The sequence below is a fragment of the Rhipicephalus sanguineus genome, chromosome 7, assembly GCF_013339695.2.
Source record: "Rhipicephalus sanguineus isolate Rsan-2018 chromosome 7, BIME_Rsan_1.4, whole genome shotgun sequence".
Taxonomy (NCBI): domain Eukaryota; kingdom Metazoa; phylum Arthropoda; class Arachnida; order Ixodida; family Ixodidae; genus Rhipicephalus; species Rhipicephalus sanguineus.
In genome coordinates, this window is record NC_051182.1 from 6,426,232 (window position 1) to 6,452,016 (window position 25,785).

General features: G+C 48.2%; 1 protein-coding gene across 1 annotated transcript in view; it reads right to left on the minus strand.

Moving 5' to 3' along the window:
- Positions 1 to 1,828: 1,828 nt before the first annotated feature.
- Positions 1,829 to 25,785, minus strand: part of LOC119400566 (tartrate-resistant acid phosphatase type 5) — a 29,819-nt gene continuing 5,862 nt past the window's right edge. Inside the window, exon 3 of the mRNA XM_037667626.2 lies at positions 1,829 to 2,033. Within this exon, the coding sequence (XP_037523554.2) occupies positions 1,829 to 2,033 (205 nt within the window). The remainder of the gene's footprint in view (positions 2,034 to 25,785) is intronic.

The window sequence follows — 25,785 nt, forward strand, 5'->3', positions numbered from 1 at the left end:
GCCGTGTGTCTGTCCATCCTCCGTTTGTTAGCGTTGTAGTAGCCACCTCTAGCTCGTGAGAAGCGCGCGTTCTGGTATGCAGTAGAAGAAGACGACGTTGACGAGTGACACTCTCTTACGTGTTCGCCTGTGTGGCGTTCTTTCTTCTTTACTACGTCTCGTATTTTCAACGACGCCCGAAGACAACATTTCAGAAGTAACGCGCCATGAGGCTCTCTCTTGGCACGCTTTCTCTTTAGCTCGGAGTCGCCCGATGGAAGACAAGGCTGCGGAACAGGGGCACGGAAGGCGGCGGCAGCGCGCGCTGGCAGACAGAATCCTGAGGTGAGAGCCCGCGAGGCCGAAGCTGCACGTCGACGCCGCGAAGCAGATTCAGCCGTTCGAGCCGGCAAAGCCGAAGCTGCTCGACAAGCTGCGCGGCTGCCGCGAGAAGACCCGCCGTTCGAGCCCGCGAGGCCGAAGCTGCACGGCTGCGGCGCGAATCGGATCTTCAAAATGTGAAGGACCGTGAAGCGGCGAGAAAGCGCGCGTACCGGCAGGCAGAGCCCGAGGCTGTGCGAGCACGTGAAGTGGCTGCAAAGCGCATCAGGCGGGCTCTGCCCGAAGGCGCCGACGCGCGCTTCCAGCGGGACTTCCTTGATAACAGTTTCGGCCATAGTTGCGGTGTGTGCAACAGATTGTGGTTCTCAAGAGAGAGAGAAAACTTTATTTTTAAAATCAGTCAATTACGTCAGGCATTGCCCGTCGCCCCTAGCCGTCAAACAATCTAGTCGCAATATCTTCCATCGAAGGACCACGCTCGCGCCAATGCCATCGCCGTGCTGCAGTTCGCTTCGCCCCCTCATTCATTCACCACGTGGATATGCTGTGATTTTTTTGAGATATGTATACGCACAATAGGACCTTTATTTCTATTGTTCGCGGAAAGCCCCAAAAACTTGGAGGCTAAATCATGTGCTCTGCGCGGCCGCTGGGCTGAATTGGTCACATTTGTAACAACATAAGTTGTTAGCAACTAAAATAATGCGAAGTTTTTTTACGCATAATGGTAGACAACGTCCTTGGCTTCAATCAGAGAGGTTCTAAAAAATGAAAAATTAAATCGCCTTTTTGAGACACGAGCTTTCAAACTTCGGCGTTTATGGTAAAAAAACATTCGTTGCAGAGCTATCTTGGAGCATAACGATGCGCGTGAAAGCCACGAAAAATATTTTTAAAGGAAACACAAATATCAGTCAACATGTTCAGAGTGTTATTATCCTCTGCTTCACTTGCCAGCAGCAGTAAATTCCTGAAATACAGGTATTTTGTACCACTTACCATGTTTATGATTGCTTTCCTCAAATGTTGTTCGGCAGCAATAGAAAATGGAATGCTCTTAAGATTGAATTCCGCTCGTTCTTTGACGGAAATAAAAATAGTAATCAAGAACCTCACCGTGCTTCTTCTAGGTGCGCCTAAACTTCAGAAATTGCAAAATTGGTGGAAAAGTATTTCTAGCGGTCAAATCTCGTGTATTTTTTTGGCAAAGGAAGCTATTTCACACAAAGGAGAGCGACGAATTGGTTTACTGCGCTTCGGATTATGAGAAGGGGGCGATACAGCTGCGCACCGCCCATCCCGTAGTCCCTGTCTCGTTCGCCTCTCGTAATCCGAAGCGCAACAAGAAATCATGAAGTCACGCAAAGAACTTCGAGATCACTTCTGCCTCTACAGTAAATTTCATCAAGATCGGTAATGGTGACCGGGACCACGTGTTTTTCACGTTGGGGACACCCTACTGGCGAAATGCTACTTTTTGCTGGGAAAGCGCGAGACCACGGTCTACTCACTTGGATTGTGCGAGGTTTTTGTCGATCCATCGGAACTGTCGATTGTAGAGTGCCTCGTTCCTGTTTGCAGGCTGAGACTCCTCGTCCTCGGGATCCGTGTTTCCGCACAGCAACACCGTATCCAGCATCAAAATGTCCAAAGTGTGATTGGCAGCACCAGGGATCTGATAGGTCCTATTGTAGTAGTAGAAGGGGAAGTGCCTGGGGGAGAACATTTCAGGCTAAGACACCTTGCAAGTTGGTGATGGCAGCCTTCGTCGACAATTATACCTTTAGCATAATAATTATTATAATAATTTCTGGCGTTTTACGTACAACGCCTCCATATTATTTTGGGGCGTGTCCAAATACAAGCTCCCAGTTTGTTTTTATCCCCACAGGGTCGCTAGCGTGCACCTGAGTAATAAGTACGATGTTATTGCTTTTCGCTCCTAACTTAACAGGGCCCTCGTGGCCGGTAGTCGAACATGGCTTAGAGCTTAGCAGCGCAACCCTACCGACAGACTGTTAAGGTACCACGTTGGGTAGACGAATGATGCGCGAGAGGTCACAATGGCGCTCCGTCCCGTTTCAAACCATTTGATGTTCGAAAATGCAGTGCTCCGTATCGATATATTACCAAGAAGCGAGCGTGCCGTGAAGGTAAGCATGACTCCCAATAACTGGTTTGTCGAAGGCATACGATTAATAATGCTTGTAAGCATCGCGAAAGTAATACCATTTTACGGAGAATTATCTCATTTACCTTCAACATAAGTTGGTTTTAGGTACAAAAGTCACAGTTTGGCCTCAAGGGCGAAGCAATGAATGCGATAGCAACAAATTAGAATGCCACACGAAGAACGGCAAGCAGCTGGAAAATTGCTGCGCCCTGCTCAAGCACAAAGCACGCAGGAAAATGAAACACACAACGCGAGAGCGAACTAACAACTGTCTAAGCTCAACACTTGCAGCGCGCTGCTGTGACACACGACGAACTCATGAAAATAACACGCAGCTACACATATGATGAGCGCGACCTGTCACGGTTGTCGCTTCCACTGTCGACACTGCTAGGGAGTGATCTGCTAGCTCTTCAACCTAACAGATCACTCCTTACGCAAACGCGGCCACGGCAGCGAGTAAAGTGACCTTTGTGTGGTCTATCGCTTCAATGCAAACTTTGCTGAAAGCACAAGACGTACAAAACTCCCCCCAAGAGATAACCGCGCTAGCACGATCGACCACGCCCTGTATATCAAAGTGCAAGTCGAAGGCGCACATCCCAACTCTGGCGAAACACTAGACAGTTTTAGAATTGGGGAGCAAAGAAATTTGCGAGCGGCCAGGAAGCATGCGCAGGACGCAAGCCACTCTCGGACTATCACGCTCATGTTGTCCCAAGACCCTGCAGCGCCTTCGTTTGGGCGGCAAACAAAACCGCAGAGCGCGGGACCACAAGAGAACAAATAAAGACGGCGCTTGGCAATGGCACGTGAAGCCACGGCTCGCGTTCCCTACGAGCGTCGATTGTGGTCCCTAAGATACAGCGTCATTTGGCTCTAGTTGGTGCATATTCCTGAGGCTAAAATTACAGCGCAAACGCAATTCTTTGTCCTTCTTACTTCTTCTTTACTTCTCTCGAACTAGTGCACGCGCCGAAATGGAGCGAGCGCCGCACGCCACAATTGGCTATGTCAACATGGCTTTTTGGGCTAAGAATAACAGAGAGCTGAGCTAGTTGGTAAGTATTCATTCATTCTAAAAAGGCAGGGCGTGCAAACACGGACACAAGAAAGAAGTCAGGACACCACAAACGCCGACTAACAGCTGAAGGGACGCACAACGGCTGAAAAGAAAGAAGGCACGAAAACTTATCTGCGCATGCCCATGCAACAGGCGAACCCATCAATCCGGCACGCGCGGCGGTCTACGTGGAAGGTAACTGTTAAGGCATTTGATTTCATCTTTATGCAAGTTAATCGACGGTTGGCTCACGCATGCGCTACCACTATTCTCGATATGCCATGCTTCAATCATCAGGCGCGTTTCTTCATTTCTATGCCGGTACAACACTGCGCATTCATCGAATTTTGGCGTGCACTTACAATCTCGACAATGTAAAGATAGATTAGAAGGTGAACCTCCTGTTAGCGATCTCTTATGTTCCAACAATCTCTGGTTGACGCATCGGCCCGTCTGTCCTACGTAGAAGCGGCCGCAGCTGAAAGGGATCTTATACACCACACTCGTACGGCAATCAGTGAATTTGTTGGTGTGTTTTACGAAACAAATATCGGTCCGCTCCTTGTCTTTTACTCCCATCTTCTTCCTCTGCACAGCGGCACAAATCTTACCTAGCTTATTGGCAGCCGTGAAAACAACGTTAACGCCGTATCTACTTCCTACTTTAGCCTGTGAGATACGCGATCAATGCACGGTATACCTACGTCACGTTTCTTCCTATCCCTTTCTGCAACCATGCTAGGACTTAAAGGAGTACTGACATGAATTTTAAAATTTTTCGGGTTGTTGCTCTAAATGAAAGCACGTGTGTAGAGAACCCTAAAAGAGTGTCGTGGTGCCTGGGGATGCATTGCATATATTTTTACCGCTTCTTTCAACCAGCAGTTTCGGTTTCGGTTTCGAGAGGGCGGCTTCATAGTGACGTGTCAAGTCTGCCCGTGACGTCACGGGCAGACTGCAACCCACGAAATATGCACCTGCTGTCCTTTGCTGTCAGTCGAACGTGGTTCATGATGAGTGAACTGTCGTCCAGTGCTCCCAGCATTTCTGTGATTTAGGCTGCATGCAGAACCCTGACTTCGCAAACCAAGTGAGCTGACTTGAAACGTCATAGGGCTGTCCATGCGGTGAAGCTGCCTTGCAGATGCTGGGAGATGAAAACTTTAAAATCAAACTGAAATATTTATACGTGTTTCCCGGATGCGGTGTGGGGAGAGCGTTAACACTACATGCCAAGGAAACCAAAACGTCCGTTTTGCTGCACTTCAAAATCGTGTCAGTACTCCTTTAACACAATAGACTTCTTTAAACGGTCAGCGACCGTGGCCACTGCATCACGAGGATACCCTACATCTAAAAGACGTGTAACCTGTGCGTTAAAGCTATCACTCATTTTGTAGGGATGGTAAAATCGATGAACGATTAATCGATTAATCGGTTAAAGGTCCACAATTAATCAATTAATCATAATCGATTTGTGCCTTTCGAATAATCGAAATAATCGATTAAAACTATTCGATTAATCGAAAACGGCATCGCCCACTCCAGCCCCCAACCTCGCCCCTTGGCCGGAGCGCATGACTGCGAGGCGCGCTATCCTGAGACGTAGACCTTGAACGCTATCCTTAGACGCAGGAAGTTGCAAAGCCGAATACTAGTACTTTTTCTGGTTCTTTTGGGATGCCGTCGATCGCGCACTTCTACGCAATTGCGTTGCACTGGAGTACGATCCGATGAACTAAATGCCTTCTCAGTTCAAGACATACTATAGTAACCCTGTAGTCGATCGCCCCACCAATCCGAACCCACTTGAGACTTGGCACAGCATGCGAACTGGCCTATCATGTGTTTGACATTTCAATGGAGTATTACCAATCCCTGCAACGTCAGTAGCGTCCGAGCGCCTTTTTTCGCATGCTGGATGTGTGGCGACCCAAAGGAGTGTCGGTTGTCGCCCGAGCATCTCGGGCAAACATTTCTTCGCTCAGTAGAAAAAAGCATGTGGTCCGGAGCAGCAACCCCATGAAACAAAACAAAAGGGGACTGTTGAGAAAGTTAGCAGCATATGGATTCGCCAACTTTCAAAAGAGAAGTATATTCTTTTCTGTAAATTTCATACGTGCAAGCGCATCGTCTTGTAACTTATTTTGTTCGAGTTTTGTTTTTTTTGCCGCGCTGTTTCATCTAGTTGCCGCATAAACGCATGTCTGCTTACATTTGGTAAACGAGTAGTTTTCGTCACCTGTAGTGTCAATCGCACCTTTCTTTGTATTTTATTCAACCCTCAGATTTTACTCGTTTCTTGTGTAAGTGCGGCATTGTAATATGCGCTGCTTATTTAAGAGGGTGTTTTTTAAGAGGGTTATAGTTGGTTATATGCTTCAGAATGGGGCATAGCGCTAACACACACGGACGAGGAAGAGAAAGAGGACAAGCGCTTCGCAAATCATGCCCCCATAGGATATCTAGCAGTTTTGTTAAGCACAAGGAGCGCCTTTTAATGGCAGGTGACGCCGGCCATGTACTTATCTCAGTAGCGGAAAGTGGGCTAAAAAAGGTAAATAGACAGATCGGTACTTTGTAAACAGTTCTCAAGGAATGAAAAAGGTTGTCGTGCCGTGTATTCACAACGTGTCACACGCCCTAAAGAAATTGGCCAGAAGGTCAAGGTAGATGTGCTTTTTTCGGACCCACAGAAACTGATGAGCATTTGCAAGGCCACAGACCCATTAGCCAAGAGACGTGCAGAATGTGTGAAGAAACATCAGTATCCATTTGTTCCATGTGTAAATAATGCAGTGTATCGGTTCCCGTTTTCTTGCGGCAAGGTCTACTTGGGCAGTCGGGGAGGTGCCTGAAGGATCGGCTAACGGAACATAAGCACAAGTTGGGCCGTTATCGTGATGGGCACGTGTGTGTGCATTGTAATGATTGTGGGTTTCAAGCGTTGTTTAAAGAGCGCACAGTCGTATATAGGAATGCCGATAAGGCTACCAGAGAGATTGTGGAAGCCGCAGTGATCGCGAGGGCCGGTGATAGCTGTGTCAGCTGCCGTCGGTGGCGCTGACGGCCAATGAATTGGCCTTTCTTGACGCTGCACGTTTTCATGTGCGATGAGTAGTATTAGAATAACAGAGAGCTGAGCTAGTGGTAAGTATTCTTCTAAAAAGACTGGCGTGCAAATACGGACCGAAACGAAGTCAGGACACCACAAACGCCGACTGGCAACTGAAGAGACGCACAACGGCTGAAAAGCATGTGAGCACAAAATGAGTGATAGCTTTAACGCACAGGTTACGCGTCTTTTAGATGAAGGGTATCCTCGTGATGCAGTGGCCACGGTCGCCGAACGTTTAAAGAAGTCTGTTGTGTCAAGTCCGAGCATGGTTGCAGAAAGCGATATGAAGAAACGTGATGTAGGTATACCGTACATTCACTGCGTATCTCACATGCTAAAGAAAGTAGGTAGTAGATACGGCGTTAATGTTGTTCTCACGGCTGGCAATAAGCTAGGTAAGATTTGTGCCGCTGTGCAGATGAAGAATGAGCGAGTAAAAAGAAGAAGCGGACCGATATTGTTTCGTAAAACACACCAACAAATTCACTGATTGCCGTACGAGTGTGGTGTATAAGGTCCCTTTCAGCTGCGGCCGCTTCTCCTTAGACAAACGGGCCGATGCATTAACCAGAGATTGTTGGAACATAAGAGATCGCTAACAGGAGGCTCACCTTCTAATCTATCTTTACATTGTCGAGATTGTAAGTGCACGCCAAAATTCGATGAATGCGCAGGGTTGTACCGTCATAGAAATGAAGAAACGCGCCTGATGATTGAAGCATGGCATATCGAGAATAGTGGTAGCGCATGCGTGAGCCAACCGTCGATTAACTTGCATAAAGATGAAAACAAATGCCTTAACAGTTATCTTCCACGTAGACCGCCACGCGTGCCGGATTGATAGGTTCGCCTGTTGCATGGGCATGCGCAGATAAATTTTCGTGCGGTTTCTTTTCAGCCGTCGTGCGTCTCTCAGTTGTTAGCCGGCGTTTGTGGTGTCCTGACTTCTTTCTTTTGTCCGTGTTTGCACGCCCTGTCTTTTTAGAAAGGATGAGTAGTACTTTTGCGTACGGATCTATTTATACTGTTGCTTTCGAAAATAAACGATCAGTTGAAAGTAGCGCTTGTCCTGTTGTCCTCGTCCGCGTGTGTTAGCGCTGTGTCCCATTCTGAAGCTATATGTGGTTTTGCCTGCGTTACTATCATCATCAAGGCGCTCGAAGAACAAAAGGAAGAAGACTTCTCTTTCACGCGAGCGTGCGCAAAGATGGTTATACTTTATCTGCGTAACGTGCGTTTGTATTCTGCCGTTAGTATCCAAGAGGTCAACTGAGGCAGGTCTTCGACTGGTCGTTCGAGAGCGCTCTGAGTGTGTTTGAAACTGTTCAATTCAACAGCTTTAAACACTTTCAACGAGAACAAGCAGGTATGCATGTCCTGTTCTTCTTCCTGATCATATTAATAGCCATGGTTAATTGCTATTTTACATACATCTTTCACCGCCTGCGGAGCACTCGAACACGACCGGTCGAAGATGCTATAAAGGCAGCAAGCTGCGGAGCGAGGGGTCGCAGATTCGAAAGCGTGGTCGAGCGCCCCGGGATTTTTTCTGAATTATTTTTATTTCTTGCTTTTATTTATATATGCATATATACATATCCGGGGCATGACGGCGACGGCAAAAATCCGCCGAGAATGTCAATATAAGTGCTATCGCAAGAACATATACTTTGTATGTGGCTTTGTATATGGGCGTTTGCGTCAAGGAAATTTTACACTGCCGCGGCACTGTACTGCGCAGGACGAGACTGACTAGAAACTTCAGAAAATACAAAACATCACTCAGGAAAAGAAGTATCGTTCTTTTTGCGAAGGGCGATAACACCCAAGCCATGTCGAAAGTCTTGACGCGCCAATACAATTTATTATATTCTGACGTGAGGGATGTAACTACCAGAGGGGTCATCGATAATCATACCCACGGCTCATCGTGAGACAATAACCTATTTGTCAGTTGTTAGAAATTGAGTTACCTGGTCATAATTCTTAACTGAAAGAGAACTGAAGCCTGGAAGTTTTCTTTTCAGCGAAAACCCATAAAATAGGGCTCCCATTTCGTGCCATCATTTCCGAAAATGAAGCACGGAAAGAATGACGTTTCATGCTGGGTCATTTCACGCCAAACGTCCCAGACATTGCGCTCGACCCTCTCCAATTGTATTGTAAAAAATTGTGGACGTTCATATCAGTGCACTATTTGCCCTCGGAAAGTATTTCTTGGAAAAAAAATTTTTCTTGTCTGTTACAGTGATTTGAAATATGCCATAGTGGGTGAAACATAGGTTGCGAAAAAATACTCTAAAAAATACAATACTTTACGGAACGCCTTAAATATCTGCTGTTTACTTGAATAGGAATGGCACTAGCTTATTATCGCCCATTGACGACCACTACTTAGTCTCAAGGTGTGCTTTGTGGGGAAGCAATGCTGCAATTCTGCGCCCATTATGAATATTTTTTAAAAAATTCTACGAATAATATAGACAAAATAGGACTATATCACCTGGCTGGATAGTTGGCAGTAAGCGTGTCAAAAAAGTATTGAAGTCGATGACCGAGTAGTTTCGAAGTGGAAGGGGCACGAACATTGAAAAATGTGTGAAATGCTCCACGTTCAGGCACATGTAGAGTGGTGATGCAGTCCAAGTAAAAATGCACGCTTGGTCTCGTTGGGAAGAGTAAACAAAGGAAATTTATTTGTGAAAGTTTAATCGGAGTGTTTTTGTTTTTGGCGAGAAACAAAATTTTATGTTGAGCATTCGCGGCGTGCCTGGGCGCGGGCCCGTAAGTCCGCTTCACTGCGCCGCACTGTTCCTTGGGGCAACGGAAGTATGCAGCGCCTACGCGGGTGGCACGATCGTGTGCTGCTGTGAGTTTTCACGTTGCTGAAAACTTGCAAACAGTGTATATGGTTGGCAGAATGCTTCGGAAGGGCACTAAAGGCTGCCGGTTAGTAGTCGGAGCAGAGCACGATTTTATTGCCACGTCACTGCATGCACACGTACGACAGGCACAGAGCTTGGGTTGTTTTTCGATCTCTGCGGAGGTTGCAGTTCTTACTTCCGTTGCCGACGTATGGTCTTCGCCACTTGAAATACCTGTGTTGCTGAGTAGGTGGTGAGCCCGGCATTAAGAGTGGTCAGTGATGATGGCACGAAAAGGTGAAACGTGCGCGTACCTTTGAGGCAGATTGTAGATTCAAACCTTGCTGAGAGCTCAACTTTCTGCCACGCTGCATGCGATGCTTTCATCTTAGTAATCGCCTTGCGATTACTAAGCGAACGCGATAGACATTTAAAAGGACGAATCCGCCTTAAAGGCGGCTTCGTCCTTTTGTATATTAATCGCTTTCGGTTTCCGTTGTACACGCTCTCCGTCTAAAATATGACACGATAGCAGTATATTCACCATTCGCAATGTTTATCTTACTCGCTGCCAAGGGATGCGGCCGAAAGACGAACCTTCGAGTGCCGCGTGCTCGCTCGGCGACGCGATCACCGGATCAAAGTTCACCTCTGCCGAAGATCCGAGCGCAAGACTACGTAGCACCATTCGGCTCCGAGGCACGAATGGCGCGCGTCACGTTCAAGCGAGCTGCCCATAAGAAAGAATTATAAGTGTATTCCCGGTGCCTGTTAGCCACTTTTTATATAACATATATTTTAAACGAACCATCACTCGTTTTCGCTGACACTTCGTCGGCGGCACTGCGGAAAGCCGAAGAATGCGTGTCGAAACGTGAAAACTCACAGCAGCACACGATCGTGCCACCCGCGTGGGCGCTGCATACTTCCGTTGCCCCAAGATCAAGAAGGGAGCCGACGGATGGATACACGTTATAGATTTCAAAACAGGAGAAAGTGCCTCAGATCAGGCTGGCCGACGTTTCGATAGGGGACCTATCTTTGTCAAAGGCGCCTTGTCATCCCTGGCGTGTTAGTTTTAAGGGGTTAGTGATGACGTCATGTCCAGCGGTGGCGCGTCTGTTGCTGTTGGTAATTTCTGCCTGGAAAGAGAGAAACTCGAAGGCAGAGGAGTGTAGCCCTTGCCACATTTCAAGAGAGTTTGCAAACACGTTCGGCTCTGCCATGTCAGAGTTAAAGGTAGCTGCAAAGAAAGAGAAAAAAAAAGAAAAAAGAAAAAAGGGGGGGGGGGTACAACCAAGCGAGAGGGCGAGTGCAGCCATCACAAAGAGCTGCAGAAGGTGTTGAGGAAGGAAACTACAGGCGGTGAGAAAAACCGGGCGGCTTACGTTTAAATGTCCGCCAAGGAGCTGCAGAAGGCGGTGGGGAAGGCAGCTACAAACGTAAAAAAAAAGGTACTCGGGCGGCGGACGTTTAAAATTCCGCCTGCCTACTTTAAGTGATATTGAAAGGGTTGCCTGAAAAGCAAGCTCCTGCTTAATGGGTGAACTAATTGGCTGGCATATGCATCCAGTGTCGTCCGTGGCTTCCAAAAATTGGCGCCCGTCAACTAAGAGGGGAAAAAAGAAGAAAAAAAAAGTTGAAAGGAACGAGGGGCGGCCGGGGGGGAACAATCGGAATAAGACTCGTAGAACTTCCTGAGAAGACGAGGGCTGTGACAATGCTGGCCAGAAGCGGCCTTTCCTAATATTCCTATAATATTAAGAGACATGAAGTACGCTCAGCTTTCAAAAACCTTAACCTATTCGCAAAATAAAATCCCGACCAGCTCCCATAATACACTATCAATATTCTTTTTTATTATCTCTAACCTTGCATGTATATGTGCACATACCTGTAGATATTATTCTCTTAAGATGTTTTCATTTTCTAGCGAATCCGAACCACGGTTTCCTTCCCCCTTTCCGCGCTCCAAAGGCCGCTTCTGGCCAGCATTGTCACAGCCCTCGTCTTCTCAGGAAGTTCTACGAGTCTTATTCCGATTGTTCCCCCCCGGCCGCCCCTCGTTCCTTTCAACTATTTTTTCTTCTTTTTTCCCCTCTTAGTTGACGGGCGCCCAATTTTGGAAGCCACGGACGACACTGGATGCATATGCCAGCCAATTACTTCACCCATTAAGCAGGAGCTTGTTTTTCAGGCAACCCTTTCAATATCACTTAAAGTAGGCAGGCGGAATTTTAAACGTCCGCCGCCGAGTACCTTTTTTTTTTTTTACGTTTGTAGCTGCCTTCCCCACCGCCTTCTGCAGCTCCTTGGCGGACATTTAAACGTAAGCCGCCCGGTTTTTCTCACCGCCTGTAGTTTCCTTCCTCACCACCTTCTGCAGCTCTTTGTGATGGCTGCACTCGCCCTCTCGCTTGGTTGTACCCCCCCCCCCCTTTCTTTTTTCTTTTTTTCTTTCTTTGCAGCTACCTTTAACTCTGACATGGCAGACCCGAACGTGTTTGCAAACTTTCTTGAAATGTGACAAGGGCTACACTCCTCTGCCTTCGAGTTTCTCTCTTTCCAGGCAGAAATTACCAACAGCAACAGACGCGCCACCGCTGGACATGACGTCATCACTAACCCCTTAAAACTAACACGCCAGGGATGACAAGGCGCCTTTGACAAGATAGGTCCCCTATCGAAACGTCGGCCAGCCGGATCTGAGGCACTTTCTCCTGTTTTGAAATCCGTTGCCCTAAGGAACAGTGGCGGCGCAGTGAAGCGGACTTACGGGCCCGCGCCCAGGCACGCCGCGAATGCTCAACATAAAATTTTGTTTCTCGCCAAAAACAAAAAACACTCCGATTAAACTTTCACAAATAAATCTCCTTTGTTTACTCTTCTCAACGAGACCAAGCGTGCATTTTTACTTGGACTGCATCACCACTCTACATGTGCCTGAACGTGGAGCATTTCACACATTTTTCAATGTTCGTGCCCCTTCCACTTCGAAACTACTCGGTCATCGACTTCAATACTTTTTTGACACGCTTACTGCCAACTATCCAGCCAGGTGATATAGTCCTATTTTGTCTATATTATTTGTAGAATTTTTAAAAAATAATCAAAATGGGCGCAGAATTGCAGCATTGCTTCACCACAAAGCACACCTTGAGGCGAAGTAGTGGTCGTCAATGGGTCGTCAATAAGGTAGTGCCGTTCCTTTTGAAGTAAATGTCACATATTTAAGGCGTTCCGTAAAGTATTGTATTTTTTAGAGTATTTTTTCGCAACCTATGTTTCACCCACTACGGCAAAATTCAAATCACTGTAACAGACAAGAAAAATTTTTTTCCAAAAAATACTTTCCGAGGGCAAATAGTGCATTGATATGAACGTCCACAATTTTTTACAATACAATTGGAGAGGGTCGAGCGCAATGTCTGGGACGTTTGGCGTGGAATGACCCTGCTCTTGCAGCTAAAAGGTCAAGATGTTGACGGCTCTTCTTATAATGAAGAATTCCGACCAGGTAATTAAATGTTTAAAAAGTGACAATGAAGGACATTCAGTTTTTTCAGTAGATATTAAAAGCCTTTTTTACTCGAACCCGCAAAGACAGCTTATGAATTGCGTTCAAAACGCGATTGACAACCACAGTGTAGTGGGCTTCCAGAATGCTGCAAGGTCGAAGTCTGGGTCAGTTGGTGCATAACGCTGGAAGAATAAACCAGTCAAGAGGGCAAAGGAGAGACATGGATCACACAACGACTGGACTGCCAACTGTGCTTTATTTCCAAACAGCATCTTCCAGGAAAACCAGGGGCGCATACGCTGCTCAATAACAAAAGCGACCTACTTGAAAACCGAGTTCCTTCTGCATCAATGAAATGGATGTAGTGCTTACACAATTGTCACGGTGCATGTTGATATAATAAGCTTCAAGAAGTTCGCGTTCCACCTTGCCCCCACCTTTACCAAGAATACTAACAATATATAATAGCGCAACACACCCACAGTTTCGACAATGGCGGGCAGATTAGCCCCGTCCGAAGTCTTCAGTTGTGCTGTTCGCGCAGCCTATTATTTAAACATCAGCCAGTTTGGGCGATGTAAACTTTTTCACAGGTTAGCGGAATAAGATACACCACACGTGTGGCGCAGGTCGTATACCTGTTTTCATGCCGAATAGAACATGTCGGGGTTCTAGCGCTGCCCCGAGCCACACGTGTACACAGCGAAGAAAGTTTAGAAGGGACAAAAAAGAAACGCGAGGCCTTAGCGGAGCGTGCAGCACAGTCACAGCGAAAGCTCGAAGAGTGGCCTTTCTAGAGCCCGTTCTAAACTGCCCTGGGGAAGCAATAGGAGTGCACATGTAAGGTATCCAATACGCCACAAATCTTAATTTTTGTGAAGTGGGGAAGCACCCACTATGGCATTATTCTTCTTTCTGCGAATAAGCAAGGTACCCGCTACTCATCTGTAAGAAATCATGTGCACTTTGTTGATGCTCCATGTGGCTGATGACGATGAAGAATTGTGGGTGAGCAGTTTGTTGCCGGTGGGAAGCTTTAAACTACACACTCCTTGCGTAATTACCATTGTGTGACGCCCGACTGTTATTTTACTCTTCTGCCACGCTACATTACACATGTTAACGCGATGACTTGCCCGACATGACCTGTATGTGGTATATTTGCAAGGGAGTTTGAAGCACCTGCGTGGCTCTATGGAGAATACTCGACTGCCACGCAGAGGGCCAGGGCTCTAATGCCATTCAACCCTGAATACTTTTTTATTTCATTTTTGTTTTCTTATTTCGCGCGATAGTGGTTACGGACACCGACGGCGGCGGCGGCGGCCGAGAACTACCCCACTGCCGTTGTGATCTGATAAGAGCTTTCGCTGTAAAATAACATCTACGCCCTGTCTCCTAGCAACTTTTTTAACATCGTGGGAAACCAATAAATTCTAAGCGCACATACAGACGAGGACAAAGAACACGTAAGACACACAGGCGCTAACTTTCAAGACTTTATTGAAGCCAGGGAACAGAAATATAAGGGCACACGTGACTTTACATGGCCCTTCATGGCATAAAGAGATGTTCATCGATTGTGCGGAATCTGTCGTGTACAGCTTGCCTATTTCATGTGGCAAAACCTATGCAGGACAAAGCGGGAGGGTGTAAATGATCGGCTCAGGGAACATTGTGGGAATGATAGGGAGAAGTGCGGAGGGTTCTTGGATGTTCACTGCAGAAGGTGTGATGGTTGTGATGATCCTGGTGTTTCCAGTGCTGACCGTAGTGCAGATCACAGTGTGGAAAAGAAGCGCCTACCAATGTTTATTAAATGCACAGTCGTAACAAGAAACAAAAGTCAACTCGTGCGGGAAATAATTGAGGCGGAAAAGATAGATAGTCTAGGAGATAAATGTGTGGCCAAGCCGTCGATTGCACTTCCAAAGAAATGCGCTACCTGCGATGTCATTGATGGTGTCATATTTTATGCCTGCTGCGCCGGCGTCATGTAAGGTCACGTGTGCCCTTATATATTCTGTTCCCCTGGCTTCATTAAAGTGTTGAAAGTTAGCGCCTGTGTGTCTTACGCGTTCTTTGTCCTCGTCTGTGTGTGCGCTTAGAATTTATTGGTCATGTCATACCAACACGCCCAAACCGTCACAATCGTGGGAAAGCTTATAAAAAGATGGCTGATGTCTCCGTCATAGGAATCGGTATAACACGAAAGTGAAGCGTGTCGTCACAGAAGTAGTTTACTGTTTATAGTGCACAGGTATATGAGAGCTTGTAGAATGTCTATTGCTCTTTGACAAGTATGGCACCGCTTGATGGGACTCACCTACGTTGACGCCTAGTGGCACATCTCCGTACCGACGACTAACGCCCATTATCATGATTTAACCCTTGCGGTAGCTGAAGTTGTCAAGATATTCCTGGACACCACATATGGTGAATCCCGCGCAAAGATCGCATCAACAAACACAAAGTAAACACTGATAATCGATATGCACTCCTTCGAAGCATCGTGAAACGCTAAGAGAAACGCGACGAGCGTCGTCTCCTCCCTCTAGCCTGGCCGTTAATTCTCAAAGGGCGAGCGGGTGACGCGGTGCGATAGGCAGGCGAGCATCGGAGAGCTATTTTTCGATATGGATGATGCTATGAGCGAGGCTTGGGCTAACGCCGCCATGTCGCGGTGTGTTAAAACGCTGACGGCATTACAATTCTATTGGAAATGTGCCGAATTGGATGGTCGTAGCAACGGCGCGTTGCAGAAACTGATGGCGGAGGCAACGAAGTTTGTTTTTTTTCCGACCCTGGTGGCACACATGTCACTGCCCTTATAAAGGGGACGCTCATAGCATCCATCCATCTATTCAAGAGCGCTGTGAGAGCAAAGTGCGAAAGATAAAAGGAGCGTTCATGTAACCTTCGTTATGTGTTTGGCGGTTGCTCAGTGGGCTAAACACCCACCATCCATTCTCGCGGACCAAGAGCTGGTGGGTTTGGTTCCTCTCAACGGAACCTTTCCTTATAGATTTTTATTTGCCACCTGATGGCGTTCGTTTTGCTGACGTATACACGTGACGGAAATACGTCATGAAAGTCTTGGTGGACCCCGGCAAAAAACACTTTCGCGTTAATAAGGCATCACAACAACACTTTTACGCTGAGTACGTACTATAGTCGGTGACAAACACGGGGCCTAAATGTGACGGCAAGATCACGTGGGAAGTCGGAAACAAGCAATCAAGTATTGATTATTGCCTCATGGCTGAAGGAATTACCACAAACTGAGAGAATAGACGAGGAAGGGATTAAAAGCTTGGGCAGTGATCATAAACGGATAACATTACAAATGGGATACGAAGCTGAAAATAAGAGGATTGAATCAGTCTGGCAGCTCGTATATAAATGACAAGCAATCAAGTATTGCCGCCATATAGCCGCAAGAGTCGAGGAAGAAGTAGGCGAAATATCAGGAAAGGACTGGGAGTATTGTGAGCTGTTACATCTAATGACGAAAGAGATAGGAAAGAGGAAGCCAAAAAGTTGGTCGAACAAGGAAATGCGGGAAGCGATTGAGAAGCGACGCAAAGCATCGCGGGAGCATAGAAAGGCAAAAAAGGAGAAGCGGCCACTGACGAAGTCAAGAAAATATGGGAAATATATTAGAGAAAAATCCGTTGTACAGAAATTAGTCGAGGCAAAAATTAAAGATGAATGTGAACACTGGGTGACAGATATTAACGAAAAAAAAAGGAGGCCGTGCCTAGGATATTTTGAAGCCACATAAAGGCGCTAGGTAGGAAGTCTATCACAATGCAACAATGTATTGTAGATGAATAAATGAAATGGTCGTTACAGGCGAGAACCTTTGATTAAATCCAAGTTTTCAGCAGCTGCCATATAAGCGCGTCTTAAGTACTTGAAGTTTAAACAAGAAATAAAATAGTTGAGAGCCCGTGTCAGAAGGAGATGCACGACGATGTGAAATATTTCGTCGGTTGTGCGGAGTTTTTGTTTGTTTTGTAGCATATTTCAACCCATACGTTAAGTAAACGTTTGCTCGCTCGTTCCCGTCGCTTGAAAGTATGCCGAACAGAATTAGTGTAATCATACTAACGTAGACAAATGCAAAGCTTTTGCATCAAAAGTCGCAGTAAGATATGTATTTGCAATCAAATAGTGTAAATCACTCTCAACGGTCGACTCCCGGGGGGCGTGATGCGGCCACTGTACTAAAAAGACTCGCAGGCTCCCTTATGCGTTTGCCTAAGATGACTCGAAGGCGAAGTCCATCTTCGTTTTGTTCATCGATGTCAGTCGATGTTCCCCGCCTCCTTCCGAATGCTTTTTGGACGTAACCTAATTTTGCGCTGCCTCCAGGATCGGAGGCATTGCAAGCTTTTTTTACACATCGCCTGGTTTCGAATTGCCTCCGTGGTCGACCCACGGATCACGGAGGCAATGCAAACCGACGATGTAATGTGATGACGTCATCATGTGACGTGCCGTTATGACATCAAATATTTGCGGTCTGTGATATCAGGATGTCATAAGGTGACGTCATCGTATAATGATTTCTTGCATCACTCGTGTTGACGCCGACGGTGGATTTTCGCGTTTGATCAGCAAAGCTTACACCGTAGATATTCAATCCTGTTACAGCTCGTTAAACAAAACAATAACCAGCCAAATGGGCCCAAAGAATGGTGGAAAGAGCGCTCTTTCTCCTTCTTGGACATATTCGCCGATTTTTCCTACTGTTTGCCAAGCTTTATTATCGGTGACAAATGAAACACGACAGCGGAGCGCGTTCCCCAAGCATTAGGAACTATATAACGCGCGCCGTCCTGTCATCACCATTGACATGCACGCACAACCGATTTGGCAGCACTGTGCCACCGAAAGCATGAATCTGGCTCACGAGCGGCAAACCGCAAGCAAGAGCGTATCTATTTCTAAGGATAAGGGTGTCAACTGTACCACGCGCACCACTGCTTGCGTTCACGGAGCCCATAGTACGTGTAAGAAGTTTTAATGTGCATCCAACTCGCCCAATCTACACTAGTTGTCCGCAATAACCCGCTGGTCGATGAAGTTATCAATTTTATTATGTCGGCAAACGTTTTTTGTGCGTGACTACAATAGAGTAGAGTGTGAAACTTTCGTTAAAGTCTGTTTACATAACGCTAACTTTTGGGAATAAGTCGTAAAATTGATCATGCTTCGCTGCCAAAGCAGCGAGCTCTCTTTAACTCGCTTCGCGGTACGTTCGCGCTTTCACGTAAGCTATTTCAACGCCATCTAGCCCAGTGAGTGAGGCTACGAACTCGGTGGCCTGATCCTGACCGCGATGGCTCTGTGTAGTGTGATGACAAAGAACGACACTAGGGTTCGACCGCGTGGGCAGCCAGCGGAAAGAGAGGGACGTAGATGAAGAAGAGGCAGAATATAGAAAAGCTGGCCCGAGAACGGGTGCTGTCTCTGTGTCTGGTTCACTACAATGGCGGAGCCGACAGGATTTGAACCGTGAGTGCGTCCTCGTGGATCATCGGTGCTGCAGACATTACATCCAAGCACCGCCCACGATTATGCAGCCCGTGTCCTTACTACTGCCGGAAGCACCTGTGCCACCATTCGAGACGGGCGTCCAGGCCTCCTCGGTGGCCAAAAGGCAGGCTTACCCCGGCGCCGCGAAGACAGAGCGGCTTACTGTTGCCCGGGGACGCTCTTCACGCTTCCCCGAGCGACAACCTCTCGCTCAGGACTCCATCGGCACCTGAGCTGCTTAGGGATGCTGTCCAAACTCCCTCTCACAAAGATCCCGCCAGAGTGAGCACAACCACCACCTCCGACTTGTCAAACATTTTCATTGGCTCCGCATGCGGTCATTGGATAGCGCATCGGATAGCGCCGCGGCGTACTGTCGCGCGACTCCGCCTCGAGATTAACGCCTTGATAGCGCGGAGCTCCGAGCTATGTCCTGGCGCTGTACCACCATTCTGCGCCATGAATGCTCTGTTGGCTGCGGCTGCCACACCAGACATTGAATCCAGTTCAGCCGAGAACCGCAGAGAGCTCAGTTGTGTCCTCGCATAGCTCTCACACCAACTGGGCCCCTTGGCGTCGGCACACTCGGGATTTCTGCTTCCCGTCCCACCACCACCGGCAGCTTGCGAACTACCAGAGTTCAACGGCTTCCATAACGATGCCGACAATTGCGTGGTTTGGACGGTACGAGGCTTGGACGGAACCGCAGAAATTGTTCGTGGCCGTAGAGCACCTTCGGGACTGCCACTGCGTGGCACAGCTACGAAGGGTGCGGAGCGGTCCTGGGCAGGATGGAGTGCAGCCCTGATTGCCGCTTTCGACCGGGTTCCCTGCGCCACCAGTGAGTCCAACTCGACTTCCACCGAGGACGGAGATCAGGAGGGGCACCACCTCCAGAATGCAACTGCGAACTGCAGCTCACCGGCAGACAGCTACGCAGCCTGGCCTGGTACAAACGCCGGATTGACGCCACGCTGTGACTCTGCCTCGGTATCTGATGCCATAACATCCCTTCCAATGGCCGAAAGCATTTCCAATTCCTGTCTATCGGAAAAGCTTCCCCAAGCTCGATATCGCCTGAGCATTTGGAGGCACCGGCCCGGGTCGTTCTGGACGTTGCACCACCTGATGAGACATACTTGTCCGCGGATTCCACCAACATCCTCTCTGACCAGACGGAAGCGACTCTGCGTGCGACATTCATTGGCCGAACGTGAGAGCGTTCCGAACTTGCTAAGAGACGTTTCTGCAGACGACACCAAGCTCTCTGACACGTCTCAGATCATTCTCATCGAGGACCTGCACACACAGCACAAGTCTCCTGAAGCGGCTGCTGACGAGGACGTCCCGGCTGCGTCGAACGTGGTGCAGCAGGTTGCATTACCGTATCCACCATTTCCTTCCCCGTTCTCCGAATGTGGAGGGACAAGGGTGAGCGTTTCGGGATCAACCTGCAACCATGCCGATACAGTCAGAGTCGCCCGCCGGAACCGTCGCCGAGAAAATTTCTCGCCAAGCCGCACCATGTCAGAGAACGTCGACTACCGCGAAATTGCCAACTCCGTCCATCAGAGGAGAATGAGACAGCTTTCTCTGAAATGTCGCAGTGTGGCCGAGGTCCTAGACCACCACGACACAGTCAATGTCCTCCCCAGATTCGTCGTCGGCAAAGGTTCAAGCCAAGCCCCAGCGTCTACAACGACATTGGGAACGACCACGGAGAGATAGCCAGTTTCGGCCACCGGAATTATATTTAACATATTTCCAGACGAAGTTCCAGCGTGGCCGAGCCCAGCCACTCCGAACAGTCAGCGCCGCCCACCAGATACATTGCCGTCAGCCCACCGCGCCAGATGTCATGGCCGAGTGTGATGACGAAGAACGACACTAGGGTTCGACCGTGTGGGCAGCCAGCGGGAAGAAGAGGTAAACGAAGAAGAGGCGGAATAAAGAACAGCTGGCCCAAGAACAGGTGCTGTCTCTGTGTCTGGTTCACTACAGTATATAGAAATACGTTAAACGTTAACGTTTCTTAACCTCCTGTATTGCTAGCAGCCATTTAAAGAACTATCATTACAAGAAAATACGGCTTGTAGTCGAGGAACGCCATGCGACGTGAGCGAACTATAATGAAAATGCTGCTGTTCTAGCCACAGCCTACCAGACGACAAAAACCGAATTCCCGCCTTTGCGTCATCCGAGCGCCGTTCGCAGCGCCGCCATCGGTGGCCCACCAGGCGAATATGTGCGCAAGTAAAGCAAGAGGCAGCAATTTTTTGTGCGAACCTGATCGCCATAGGCGTGCGCACAGGGGGGGGCAGGGGGGGCGGCCGCCCCCCTAATCACATAGGAGGCGGGGCACAAAATCTTCCCCGTACATTGACCCTTCTAGTCCTAAGAGGGGGGGGGCGCACAATCTGCCCCATACATTGACTTAGTAGGGTGGGGGGGCGCTGCGATGAACCTTTGCCCCCCCCTAATGGGGGACCCTGCGCACGCCTATGCTGATCGCTGTGTCCGTCTGCCAGTGGAAGCATTATTTGGTCATCTAGTTCCGTCCTCGGGCCACGTCCGAAGAATAGCCAATATATTGAAGAGCGCGTCTGCGCTAGTGGTGTTCTCTGTGTTTTCTTTCTTGTGTCCCGGACATTTTGCGCAGTTTAAGAACGTTTAACAGTAATGAACCAACTATCCCGCCAGAACGTATTACTGATATACTATACAGGGCGTTGAAAATGAAGCTTTACGGTTTTTTTCTCTTTTTATTGCGTTAATTTGCACTGCGGCATCAATACACATTACACAAGATGGTGCAGTTATGTTTCCTCCATGAAGTCCAGGAGGACTTGGTTCGGACCGTATATCCATCGCTGCAAGTCCGGCGGCCTGGTGTGCTGAAGTCCCGCACGCCGCAGGTGGCGTCGACGCGCCGCTTGTAGCGCAGGGCATGTCTATAAGAGGTGGTTCAGGTCTGCTTCCCGCACCGGCGGAGGACAAAATGGGGAGCTTGAAGTTGTGTCGGTGTAGCCCCACTTAGCGCGGATTGAAGGCGTCACAGCGCGAACTCTTCGGAGCGATACCTCCTCTCGACGAGTAAGTCCACTCGAGAGGTCATGACCACGCGGAGGTATGAGAGCTCGCATGCGCCGAAGATTTTCTTTGTGAATGTCCACAGTGTCAGAAGGTGTCAGCAGGAGCAGAGGTAAGGGGTACGTGATGGTTACAGGATGGCACGCCGCATCTGCCGCGACATGAGGCAGAACTCTAGACCGGTGAATCCAACATACTCGAACAGAGCACGGATAAGCTGCAGCAAACGGTTTTTTTTAAATGCAGCACTGGGAGTTACGTGAAAACTGCCTTTGCAGATAGGTTTTTCACCCAGGGGGCAATAATATCGCTGCCAGCCGCCCAAATAACCTTGATTGAATAATGTACTTTTTATTGAGTGCGGCAAGCTCGCAAAGTTGGAGGCAGTCGTGTTTCTACACAGTTACACTGGGAAGAATTCTTCGAGCATGTCTGTGCCCTCAGGTATCCCACTGCAAAGTTTAATTGCGGCTTGCATGATCACGCATGCACGACAGCGGGCACTGGCGCATAGCTCCTCCCTGATGTGCCGCTGACAACGGGTCGAAGACATAGGCAAAGATGTTAACGGTACCCTTTTGCTACCGGCTGGCGATAGCAAGCAATGACTGCTCGTCACATGAGGGAGCAACATTGCGCCGATCCTCACCGTCTTGCATGCGTGCTGAATTTTAACTAAACGATAAAGCTTAACTTTCAACACGCGGAATATACGTGCCTATGTTATACATGGCTACGCTATACATGGTTTTGCTTGCGTTACGCCAAGCGACGACATGAGATGACAGCATACGATGACGTCATACGACAGCATACGATAGCCCGGGCCCCTACAGTCCTCCAAATTCGAAAGAACAGGCCACGTCGATCGATCAGGCGGAGCAAGGATCTGGAGCTGAAAGACGCGTTAGCCTAGTCGGACGTAAGCGTTAGGGAGGCCAACTTCTGTCAAAATAAAAGTACCTGGTCGGGCACGAACGCCCGGGGACATCGCCCACGGCACGTCTCCTGTTCCTGGCGCCCAGCAGACTAGACGCAGGAAAAACAGAGAGAACTCGCCTGCCGCGTTGCGTACAACGAGTGTGAGGAACATCGCCACGGCAGCTTCGTCCGACAAAACCTGTGAGGGTTCCAATTGCTCGAACTCCTCTGTAGAGAAGGTTAGGGTGTTTATTCTTTTAGCAGAGCTGCGCCAGCATGAGGTTCTCAGGCCAAGAATCTATCGCAATGTACACGTGACCTCTGTGTCCTGTCTCTGCTGTATATAAGATCACAGTCGCCTCAGCAATAAACACTTTTCATTCTTCACTTACTCGCGCAAAACACACAGGGACAAAAGGAGACTTACGAGGATAGGCGCGATCCTCGTAAGTCTCTTACGTTACGATCCTCGTAAGACTTACGAGGACCGCGCCTGTCCACGTAAGTCTCTTCTTGTCCCTGTGTGTTTTTCGCGAGTAGGTGAAGGATGAATTTGTTTCAACTAGGCCGAATTGCAGTTTTGAAACACTTTTCACTGTTCGACTTCCAGCCTGCTTACTATTCTATGCAGCTGTACTTTGTATTACTGTCATTTGTGCGTTTTACAGGAAAAGCTGTTATGACATCACAACAAGAGCCGTTTTTAGCGCCGTAGTTGTCCGCCGCCGCCGCCGTCACTGGTGTCCGTCACCGCTGTCGCGCGAAATAACAAAAAAAGCAACGAAATAAGAAAAAAAATATCCAGGATGGAACGGGGTTCAAGCCTGCGCATGGTAGCCCAGTATTCTGCTTCAGAGTCACAGCCGCTTTTTTTGTTGTTGTCTGTTTTTGACATGTAAGAAACAACACAAGAAGAAACACTATTTCCAATGCAAACACTGGTTGCGTAAAAAGGGAGAGATATCGACAGGAAAAAAAGGAAAGTCGAAACTGGTAATAATGAGGACACCCTAAAACTTGATTTGTAAAAGGAGCTCTACACGATCTAACCAAATGGGAACATCTTGAAGAAGTTTTTCTTCTTCAACAAAACGGTTCATGGTTTCTTTGAAGTATTGACGCGCAAACGGGCGTCCACATCAGTGTGCCGTATTGCCATCCTGCACTTCAATATGATGTGGAGTGTAATGGACATTATTAGATCAAACGGCGTCCCGTCATCACTCTCAACAGATAGTTAGCGAATGTCAGTGGGGTCTAAGGGGATATATATGTTTTGGTGGTACGCTGCACTACGTCCCATAAAAAGGGCGTCCCAGCAGTGGAGGGACATATGGCCTATCGTATCTACTTTTTTGCATATTAAGCAATCGGTTCCCACGGCAGAAACATGTCCTTTTCGTCCAGCCGGAGCGGGGTTTGACTGGAAGTGTACCTAAATGTAGTTGAAAGAAGGGTGTTTTGATTCCTGCAGGTACGATCATTCTTTTGACCCTTTTGAGTACGTTTCTCCATCGACCCAAGGGTACATGGTTCTATACAGCGGTACAGGTAGTACAACGTCACAAATCTCTACAATTTTTTCCGTGTCACAGTGGAAAGATAATCGAGCGAAAAGCGAGCGGACAAGAATTGCTAGCTACAGGTACTTCCTTTGGAAATCCATGCAAGCTTCCAGGCAACTATTTCGCAGATACAACAATGTTCGGCAACCGTTTGCACAAGCGAAGAAAAAGCAGTGCTTGAAACTGCTTTGCAAAAAGACCCGATACAGGCTTCATGTCGGGAAGGAGCCACATTACCATATGTAATGTACGTGGTAGAAGAGTAAAATAACAACCAGCCGTCACACAACGCGAATTCTGCAACCAGGCGTCACACAATGCAAATTGCGCGACGAGTGGGTCGTTTAAAGCTTCCAAACCATTACAAAGGGCTTTGCCATGACTCTTCATCTTCATCAGGCACAGCATCAACAGAGCGCACATAACGCTTTACGGGTGTTTAGCGGGTATCGCGGTACTCCGCAGAATGACGAAAAATTGTACTGTGGTGCTTTGCTACTTAAAAAAAAATGATTTATAGCCTAGTGGGTTCCTCTCAAGTGCACTTCTATTGGTTTCTAAGGAAACCCATGAGGCCCCAATGGTGAATTTCCTCAGGGTCCCAAGAAAGTTATTTTCCCCTCTCTTTTCCTCACGTTAACATATGTTATATAGCGTGGTGGGAGAGTGAAATAATGACCGGGCGTCACGCAATGCGAATTACGTAACTAGTGGGTTGTTTAAAGCTTCCAACCCATTACAAGGGGCTCAGCCTTAATTCTTCATCGTCAGCAGCCGTCGAATTAACAACGTGCACATAATGCCTTACAGATGGTACCTTGCTTCTCCGCAGAACGACGAATAATGGCGTAGTGGGTGCTTCCCAACTTCACAACAAAAAATGGTATTGTGACGTAGTGGGTACGTTGCTAGTTTACTTGTATTAGTAGCCCCCAGAAATTTTATAACAGGCTCTAGAAATGCCGCTCTTCCAGCTTTCGCTGTGACTGTGCTGCGCTTTCCGCACAGACCTGGCGTTTTTTTTGTGTTCCAATATGCGTTTGTGTGCCCTGCCAGTGGTGTCCTCTTGTTTGTTGCCCTTGGAGGCGTTTCTAGCGCACCTATTACGGAATTTCAATGGCCGATTCGAAGCGGCTGACCAACTCTACGCCGGCGCACTTCACTTCGGCGGAGGGCCACTCAAAGAAATCGGCCAGCAGAACACAGGCTTCCACCAGAGCAAATGGCAGGGAGCGCACATCTGCTTCCGGAAGCGCCCCATTCCTCGCGTAAGTGCGTATTGACGGTGAGATGCACCACTCGACTCGCCTTCACGGGCGCGCGCGAAGAGAAGGGGTGTGCTCGGGCAGCGCGTTGCGTCGGTGACCTGGTACGCCACGCTCTGCACACGCACGGGGCGCTTCCGACTACCGATCGAATCCGCCGCTTTTGGCGGAGTAGAGTGAGCTGCTCCGTGGAGTAAATCTGGTGGCGGAGCTGCTCCACATGTGCCATTGAAACATACAGTAAGCACTCTCAATCTGCTAATAAACGGACTTGCTCCGCATGGAGCAGAACTGCTACCGGAAGTGCTCCGAGTCTGTCATTGAAATTCGCCACAACTAAG